Here is a 9,653-nt window from a genome sequence, read left to right on the forward strand (position 1 = left end):
GGTATATTTTTTCACTATCAAAATTAAATTATTAAATACACTAAGTTAAAATACATTAATTTTTTTTAAATTTACAATCAAAATATACATGTTTGCCTCTCTCCAAAACTTTTAATGCTGGCAGTTATTAAAGTTGTGATGAAGCAATTAAGTCAAACCAATTTGCTTTACATCTGTTGGTCTAGCCTAGTTGTTTGAATTTATTTCACTCCAAATAACTAAACGTAGTATTGATGTTATTGTTCTTACCTGTCTTACTCTCCACACAAGAGGTTGAGACTAATAACTACTTTCGCTTTCGACACTCTTCAACCTTTTTTCATCGAGATTTAAAATTTGGTTTAGTATCTAACGCCTCTGTGATCTTTTTGAATTGACCAATTCATTGGATTGTTAAAGCATTGAGTCCTCTAGAGTTAATCCACCGGTTTCAAGAAGACTCATTCAACGAGTCGTTTAGTGTGTATATTTTTCATTGTTAATGTTTTAGGAGATCTAGGTCCTGGTTTAAAAAAATTAACCTTTGAAATATACTTTAATTTACGCCAAATGTAAATTAGTATAAAATTAAAATATACCTAAATTAAATATATTTTTTTTTAATTTTAGAAATTCAAAGCTTATACAAACTACCTATTTTGTCTATTTCGTTGTTGTGCCTCTTTACCTTTTTGAATCAACACTGAAATTTTAGTTAAAAAGGACATGGAATTGACCTTTCAAAACTATGTTTGTTCTTTTGAATTTCAGCTATGATTTTAAAATTTCTAAAATGTCAATTAGTTTGAAAAGTGTGAGAAATAAAAACGGTTAAAGTAAAGGAAAGCTTATCTTCAACATAGTTTAGCATACAAGTTACTCAATATCATCTTTTACACGACTTTCTAATTATTGCAATTATTGCAACTGATGAATTAAAAATAATTAAATTAAAATTTTGAATTTTGAATTTCTGTATTTTTAATTAATAAATCATTGTATTTTTAATTTTAAAAAGTTTCACGACCTATTAAATACAAAATTGAATTTCATGTCTAATAAATTTACTTTTAATTTTGCATAAAATGGATGTATGAACTTTTTTATAAGCTTATTTGATTATTTTTAATATTTATGAACCAAAGAAACAAACCTTACATATTTAGAGACCAACTCTGTGACATTCGGATAAAGGAATGTATATGAATGAACTAATACTGAGGATAAGATGACTATGAAATAGTTAATCCTAGGTGTAATTTTTTTTTTTTCCAGTGGCTTAATCGTAGGAACTCTATAGTTAAAACATGTTTTGTTTTAAGCAATTTTATGTTGAGTGACTTCATTAAAGACATGTGAGTGAGGACAAAACATGTTGAAAGAACTTATGTTAGTTTGTGGTGATAGTTTTCGTTCGCTCTTAGAAGCGAAAAGTAGATACCTTGACCCTATGTCGCAAGAGATACAGGGAAATGTCAAAGCCATTAGCTGTCGAAGCTGTATTATAAATCATAATTAAAATCCTGGCTATACTATCATTATAAATGATATCAAAGCAGTATCTCTCCCAGTAAAATGTGGTTCGGAGATGAATCAACATGGAAGTTGATGAGTATGAGAGCCCGAGTAAATGATGGAGGTATATGAATGAATTGAGATCATATTCATATAAGAGCATGAGAATTGGAAGGACTGAAGGAAGAAGAAGAAGAAGAAAAGAAGAAAAAAAAAAAAAAAAAGTAAATAACGTGACACGTGGAATGAAATGGGAGAGACATTAAATACAGAAGAGTTGCAAATTTTAAATTTTTTTATTATTTTTAATCACGATATGTGAAATGAAAAACCTGCCGCAGCAGTCAACAAAGCAGGTGGTGGCCCCTCATACAAAAATATTCTACAAGCATCTTGGTTTTAGTAGGCCCACTGTCTTGACGCTGGTTGGTGGGCCCTATATGGGCCCACGAGAGTTCATAGTGGGCCCATTTTGTGGACCTATTGAAGACCGCGATTTACGCCTGTTTCCCGCTATTATCTTCGACCTTTCAGTATTCATCGAGTTTAGACGGTGATCTTTATTTTATTATTATTATTATTAATTTTTTAATATGAGAATATAATGCATTTTAAAAACATACATGAAATGGCCTAGTTGTTTAGAGGTATTCCTAAAAGTTTATTTTTTAGTTTATTATTTTCTGATTCTAATTCTACACAGCATTAATAAAGCTGTTATTTTTATAACTCCATATTTGCACAGTAAATAATAAAAAAAACAATCAAATTACAGTAAATTTTGAATATTTTAATTTTAAAATTGTACTCGAATATAAATGCCTATATTTTCATAGCAATAAAAACTTTCAAATGTAAAAATTGGTCCTATTTACTGAAATTAAATTGCTAAGGAGAAGTTTATGAATAAAAATTAAAATTGATTTTTGTAATTCAAAACTTTTAATATTTATTTTTGACTTTTCTACGCTTTTTTTTTTTTTTTTTTTTTTTTAATTTTTAAAAGAAGTCAATACATACCCACAACAAATTTTATAATACTTTTTTAAAGGTTTTTTTAATATAGAAAATTATATATAGTTATGGGTTGTAGTTTTACGGTTATTATAGTAGGGCATAAGCGCCAATTTTCTTTTTAATTAAAAATAGAACCAAATCTAATTGGACAAAAAAGCGAGATCTATAATCGTGGTGCATTTTGGGACACCTAAATTTTATAACGGGATAATAAATTTATTTTATAGAGATGCATAAGAAATATATCCGTTTATGCTTTGGTTCCCTACCTCCACTCTGAAGAGGTCTACACAGCCCTCGTGGGCCCCAAATCAAAATCCATTTTCGGACCTTTATGCAAATAACATATTTTGGACCGCTAATTTTATATTTTGTAATTTCTAAGTCGTGATTAGAAAATATTTCAATTAAATCGTTTAATTTCCTTACAGTTGATATAATGTTGAAAAAAACCATATATTATATATGATTTCGAGTTAGGTCATGCATTTGTTGTTTTATTGATTCGGTAACATAGACTATATATGATTTTTGTAAAGGGAATGAAAAATACTTGATAAGGAATTTTAAATTGCTCGTGGAGATCGAACCACCTAAATTCATTTTATATTATCTTTGGTGGATTGTTCATAAAATATAGTTTGGCCCCTCTCGAGAAATGAAGGTTCAACGAGCACTAGTCATATAGGCGTGGTACAAACGCTCGAATGTCTCTTTCTTATTTAGCAGAGGTTGCTAGTGTTCCTACCATTTTTGTACAATCTAAATTCCTATTTATCTATGCGAGAAAAAAAGGCTTGAATTGGATCGATAACAACACAAGTTCATCAATAGTAAATATTGTCTGTTTTGGCTAATTACATACTGCCATCAGTCTCACCATTTTAAAACACGTATAGGAAAAGGTTTTCACATCCTTATAAGCAATGATTTGTTTCCCTCTTCAACCGAGTCTCACAAAATATTATAAACAAACAAAAGTTATTAAAATGTTCCATTTTATGGGTTGCTCAATGGAAGCAGTGCAACGGTTCTGTACATGACTATAACATGCCACATCACATAACCATAGCATGCCACGTCATTTAATCATCTCCGATTGAAAAATATTGTTGTACAATTTTTAGCTTAATGATAATGAGTATTTAAAATTTTGTTGTATCGAATCTTTTGGAAAACTTTTAATCTAGTGTAAAAGAATTTCTGGCGTTAGGCACGTGGTTAATTATACTAACAAATCAATATTAATCGTAGTAAAAGACAGTTAATCTATGCACTTCTTAGCTCTCACTATCAGAAGAAATATCACAAATGACAAGAATATGAGGAATCAATTGATAGAAATATAAATAAAAAACATGAAAGGATAGATTCGTAATTAAAAAACCTTATATTATAATTTTCCAAAACATCTAATTTTAAAGACAGAGCACTGCATAAAAGGATTACAGCATTTTTTCAGGGGAGAATAATATCCGATCTAATCAACAATGCTTTTTTTTTTTTTTACTATTTAAATCCAAAACTTTATTTATAATTAAAATTTAATTTATATTTGGTTAAAGTGTTAAAGAGTGATATGTTTAGTGATTGAGTAGTAAATTTTGAAATTAATTTAACATTATTAAAATTTTATTTTAGTTATAAAGTGTTATAATTCTACCCATAAATTACAAATTATTGATATTTATAAAATTATAAACCGTAACTTGTACGGCCCGGGCATTTCGTCTTTTATGTACAGCCTGGCGCTACTATAAAAGCAGGCTAGGACGGAGAAAAGGAACGAGATCCGCGTCGGACTTTCGCGCTATTTTCTGTTCCTGAGAGTTACAATATGGAAATCAACTGCCTTAATCTACACTCTCATTTACAATTTTTCTTCGTCGTGATTTTGTATAAACGGATCACAGACACGGCGTGCGGACCTTCGATTCTAGGTATTTTTCTTCATTCAGAATCGTTTATTTTCATCCATTTACGTTCAGCGACAGATTAATCGCTGTTCATATTCCTTTTAGTTTTCTGTTAGTTTTCTACATCTCGTTTATAAAATCGTAGAGTATATCTGTTTCTCGTCTATAGATTAGTCGCAGTTCATATTCTTTTGTGTTTTTCTAGCAGTTTTCTGCACTTCATGTACAAAATCGTTGAAATATGTATTTGCATTCGTCATCTTCCAAGAGATGATTGTAAAATGTTGAATGTTCATCTAATTTCATGTCGATTTTTTGTGTTTTGCGTCCGTGTTTGGATTTTTTCAGGACGAGGCTCGTAGCTCTTGTTCCGCAAGAGGTTTCTCCGTAGAAATTGCAATGGCTACACACTTGGCGTGTTCAAATCTCTATATGCTGTTTGATACGATAAAACGCGGTCTGGAGCTCTCGCAATCTGCTAATATATTACGCATCATCCGTTGTAATGGTAAGTCGGCTTATATGTTAAAATCGGCTGGAAGAAGACAATAATCATCTAATCCAATTTTGTTTATTAATTATATATTTGGAGGTCTATAGTGCAAGATCTCGATCAGATTATTGTTCGCATGGACTGTTGCTGATTTTAGACGATGACTATTTCATCTTTGGCGCTGGTTTTGGCGATAAACGAGTCATGCTTACGGCTAAGATTACCGTTTAAGCTATACAATGCATGCGGAGGTGGTTTGTCTCTGCAATTTGAAGGTCTTTTCTCTTTTCATTGATAGGATAACCTTTCTGTTGCTATGAAATAAAACTGCACTCAAAGATTTAGTCTAATCAAATCATAAGAAATTCTTTGTAATTTTCACGCTTCATATTTTTTGCTCTCAAGAGTTAGCTTTGTTGAGGAACTTATTCATTTCATGAGTTTTCAAGCTAAACCAAAATTCTTTATCACTGCCTTGGTTTGTCTTACTTGAGCGCCATATATCTTCAGGAAGTAAGGACGATTTATACTAGTGCTATCTCCCTTCGACTGAATTTCAATGTTAAGACCATTATTCATAACTGCGCAGCTTTTTGTTTGGCTCACAGTATAATCTTCCTGCCTAAAACTGATTTAAAAAAATGTGTCCATGGAAAGTAAAGGTTATCAGCTGGTACATCTTGAGCTGAATGTATCCATTTTCCAGAGATGAATTGAATTTGAGGTGTAGTTTTTTCGTCAAAGAAATTTGTGGAGCAGTTTGTGGGCTTGTTTTTATTCCCTCTGTTCTATTGTCTTGAAAATACTGTAGTTTGGCTGCATAATTTTTTGCTAGATTTCTTCTGTGTTCTGTCTTGCCATTTTGGTGGAAAAATGTTGCTACATAGCTCAAGACAGTTCTATGTTTATCAGCTGTTTTCTGTTTCTATAGGTTAACGAAGCATGTAAATTGGCCCTTTTTAACATCTAGTTACTGCATATCCAATGTGACATGTTTGTTCATTTCGTTGTCATCCCCACATTTAGGGCATATTATCCACTCAGATGTGTTTCTACTTCTGCATTTCATTTGGTTTTAAATTACTTGGCACTATGACTACTGTAATTAATCGTGTGAAATGTATCTTCGCTGTAGTTCTCCTAAATTTATTATTTATCTAATTCGAACGATATCTGATTGTTAATTGACAATGCAAGGATGCTGGGAGTCTAATAATCAACTCGTCCAAACGGATGTTGAAGCTTTGGACCTACAGGTTTTTTCACTCTCCTTCTGATATTATGTTTTACCGTCTTTATTGATCTCGCTATTACAGTTTGCTCTTTCTATGCTTGGACATCCTCTAGGGAAGATAGGTGAATATGCTATTTGATTAGGTTCCAAGGGTGGTAATCTTACCCTAGGGGGTAAAAGATTTTAGTGCTTAGAATGGATAAAGGGATATTAAGGGTTGATATTTTCGTTCTTTCTTTCTTCCTTCAATTTGAAACACATGCATTTGATAAAGTTGATTTTTCCTTTTTTTTTTCCTCTTTTCTTTTCGTCTTGTAAGCAAATTTCGTGCCAATTTTTCAAAGCATTTTCTTTCAAACCAACTCAATTGTTTGATAATGAACCAAACAGTGAAACATTTGACTTGGGTTAGTTAGGAGGATTTGTGTAATTTATTACTTTTAGAGAGTGAAATATTATATCTAAAATATTTATTTATTTTCAAATGTAAAAATAAGATTGGTAATTCCATTTCTACATTTTAAAAACTATATATATAAGAACAAATAATTAAAAAATGTATGAATTTCTTAAGAGATTTATTTGAACTAAACTCAATCCAAACCATATGAGTTGGGTTGAGTTAATTGATTCTTTTTTTTGGTTAATTGAATTTCTTTGACCATTTTGGAAAATAAATTTAATTTATTATATTTTACTTGTTACAAATCCTTTTATTTTACTACTTTGTTTTAAAAAAAAACATTTCTCAAAAAGTAAAATTTTGTTTTTAATTTTAGAGAATAAAATTTAAGATAAGGCATTCTTCTTTCATTGAAAAAAATAGTAAAGAATAAAAAATGATGGTCCTAGTTCTAAATTTTGTTTTTAATTTTAGAGAACAAAATTAAAGACATGACATTCTTTTTTCATTGAAAAAAATAGTAAAGAATAAAAAATGAGGTCAGAGTTCTTTTTTCTTTTTGCTTTTGAAGCATAAAAAAATTAAGACGATACATCATTCGAGGCCATTTTATGTTATATGAGGTGTGTTTGTTTTATTGAAAGATATAGTACTATCTCTTGGTCCATTCCTCCTGGAACATTTAGAACGGAATAGAATTTAGGCTAAACAAAAAGCTTCTGAAAGTTATTTATTAAAATATATCTCATGTTTTTCCAAATATTTCAGGACTTTTTTGAGTCACTATCACACCTGTTTTAAGTTGTAATATTTTGAATTCTCTAGATATTCTTTATGGAGCCAAATAAATAGAGTTTTAAGTTTTAACATGATTGAGTTGAGATGTTAGACTCTCAAGGTAGCTCGATCACCCACCAATTAGTAGGAAACATAAAGAAGAAGATTAGTGTCCATGTTGACTGAAGTGAAGATTTAGCTAATTCTCACGAAAGCAAAATGTGATAACTTTATTACAGATTTTCTCTGGAAATTAACCACAGCTTTTACTGTACAATTTACAAATTGGGCAGGTGGTAAGGGTAAGAGGATATGTTACAATGATTACATTACTTGACCCCAAAAAAAAAAAAAAAGAAAGAAAAGAGGTAAAGGGAAGATTACAAAACTTTCCTACTGAACTGTTTCTACCATTACCTTTCTCAAAACAAACCATACATTTACAAGGGAGGTTGTGGTAAATACCGTTCCAGACATTCTTTCAACTTCTGGAAGGAGATTGGCTTTGATACGAACGAGTCCATACCATTTTCATAACACTCATCAGCGCTTTCTGACATTGAATTTGCCGTCATCTGCAGGTACAACACCCCACTCATTTCATTACTTACACTACTAGTAAATTATTTTCTTGCACAGAGACCAATCCTAAATTAATGATGATTTCAATTGTTAAGGGTCTTTAATATTTCTTTATATGAAAATTATGTTTATTTGGTAACCCTTTTTCTTAATACTAATTTTCTAAACTATAGTTAGCTTTTAAACATCAGGTAAAGTAAAATTTTAAAACTTGTTTCTTTGTTTTTGAAGGTTTTGTTAAGATTTTAAAGGTGTTTCCAGAAAGTGGTAAAACTAAAGAAAATGTAAATTTCTCTAAGCTTTTATTATTAAACAGGGTATTGATTTTGAAAAATTTTATATGATATTTTTAAAACTATATATTATGATTATATTCATGATAAAAATAATAAATTAACTGGTCTTTCTACGTGAAAAAAAAAGAATGTTTAATACATTTTTGAAACTTCAAAGCTGGTGCGTATTTAACTTGAAAAGAAAAGTGCATGGTAAGTTTTATTTACATATTTCATACATTTTTAAAAAATTTCAACATTAAATTGAAAGTTTAAAATTTTATCATATCAATTAACTTTTAAATTAATTGAATATATTAAGGGCTTATTAAACACAGTTCAAGGACGTTTAAAACAGTAGTTTAAAAGTTCATAAACTAATCTGGTAGTTTAATCTATATTTTACCTAGTATCACTTATATGACATGGTGCATACGCATAATAGTATAGATATATACTTTCTTTTAATGTTTTATTTTGATTTATTAATGTTTTAGTACGCTGTTCGCATAAATGATTAATGATTAAGGCTGTTGATTAAAAGAAAAAAGGAAAGGGAAAAAGTAGATAAAGTACTCACAGCAACGATGGGTATCCTGCTGGAGGAGGGAGTCCAATAAGGCGTAGTTGGCTGGATTCCAGCATTTACAGCTGCCTCCCAGCTGCCTGTTTCCTCAAAAGAACGAATTAACCTTGTAGCTTGAAGGCCATCCATAACAGGCATGAATACATCCTGCACGAATCGACCAAAATTTCCTCATACAATTCCCACTCAAGCCTTCCAGATATTTGGTGCTAATCTACATGTCAATTCCATCAATAATTCTAGTACCTTCTGGTGTTTTTATTAAGTTAATAAGTAATCCTCATATACCACAATGATGCAAGCAAGCAGAGTAAATTACTGAAATAACGAATTAAAAACATGACATGTTTTGAGCACCAAATTTACGAAATATAACAAAACTTAATTAAGTAAAACTGAATATATTTTAAAAAAACCTGAAGATTAGATGTTTAAAAATCTGAAGTATTGCCATTGGGTATAAATCCGGATGAGAGTGCTAACAGTATGTTTCTAGCAGGAGTCGAGAATCTTCCGAATAAAAATAATCAAAATGCATGCCTTAACAAACAAAATAAAAATGTTATGCAAAATCTTGAAAATATAGTGAATTCGACAAATAGAAAAATAAAATAGTAAAAATGATATAATATTTACGGTTAATAAATTATAAAATTTACAAAAAGAAAAAAATACAAAGGCAACTCAAAGATGTTATTTTTAAAAATTATATAAGTGATGATATATATTAAATATAATTTTGTTAAATCAAAATGCATGCCTTAACAAATGAAAATATAGTTAATTGCACAAAAAAAAAAAAAAAAAAAAAAAAAAAAAAAAAAAAAAAAAAAAAAAAAAAAAAAAAAAAAAAAAAAAAAAAAAAAAAAAAAAAAA

The 9,653-nt window shown here is 29.7% G+C and overlaps 1 protein-coding gene and 1 long non-coding RNA gene across 2 annotated transcripts in view; one reads left to right on the forward strand and one right to left on the reverse strand.

Annotated features, from left to right (window-relative positions):
• Positions 1–4,949: 4,949 nt before the first annotated feature.
• Positions 4,950–7,690, forward strand: LOC111477311. The gene is made up of 3 exons (XR_002717248.1): positions 4,950–5,195; positions 6,118–6,176; positions 7,628–7,690. It is a non-coding gene; the product is annotated as an uncharacterized LOC111477311 (long non-coding RNA).
• The window catches only part of LOC111477176 (histidine kinase 5-like), a 10,047-nt gene continuing 7,531 nt past the window's right edge, over positions 7,138–9,653 (reverse strand). The window contains exons 13-14 of the mRNA XM_023121193.1: positions 8,772–8,924; positions 7,138–7,909 (exon numbers count right to left, since the gene is read on the reverse strand). Of these exons, the coding sequence (XP_022976961.1) occupies positions 7,775–7,909; positions 8,772–8,924 (288 nt within the window). The 3' untranslated portion in view covers positions 7,138–7,774. The remainder of the gene's footprint in view (positions 7,910–8,771; positions 8,925–9,653) is intronic.

The sequence above is a fragment of the Cucurbita maxima genome, unplaced genomic scaffold (assembly GCF_002738345.1).
Source record: "Cucurbita maxima cultivar Rimu unplaced genomic scaffold, Cmax_1.0 Cma_Scf00003, whole genome shotgun sequence".
Lineage (NCBI taxonomy): Eukaryota > Viridiplantae > Streptophyta > Magnoliopsida > Cucurbitales > Cucurbitaceae > Cucurbita > Cucurbita maxima.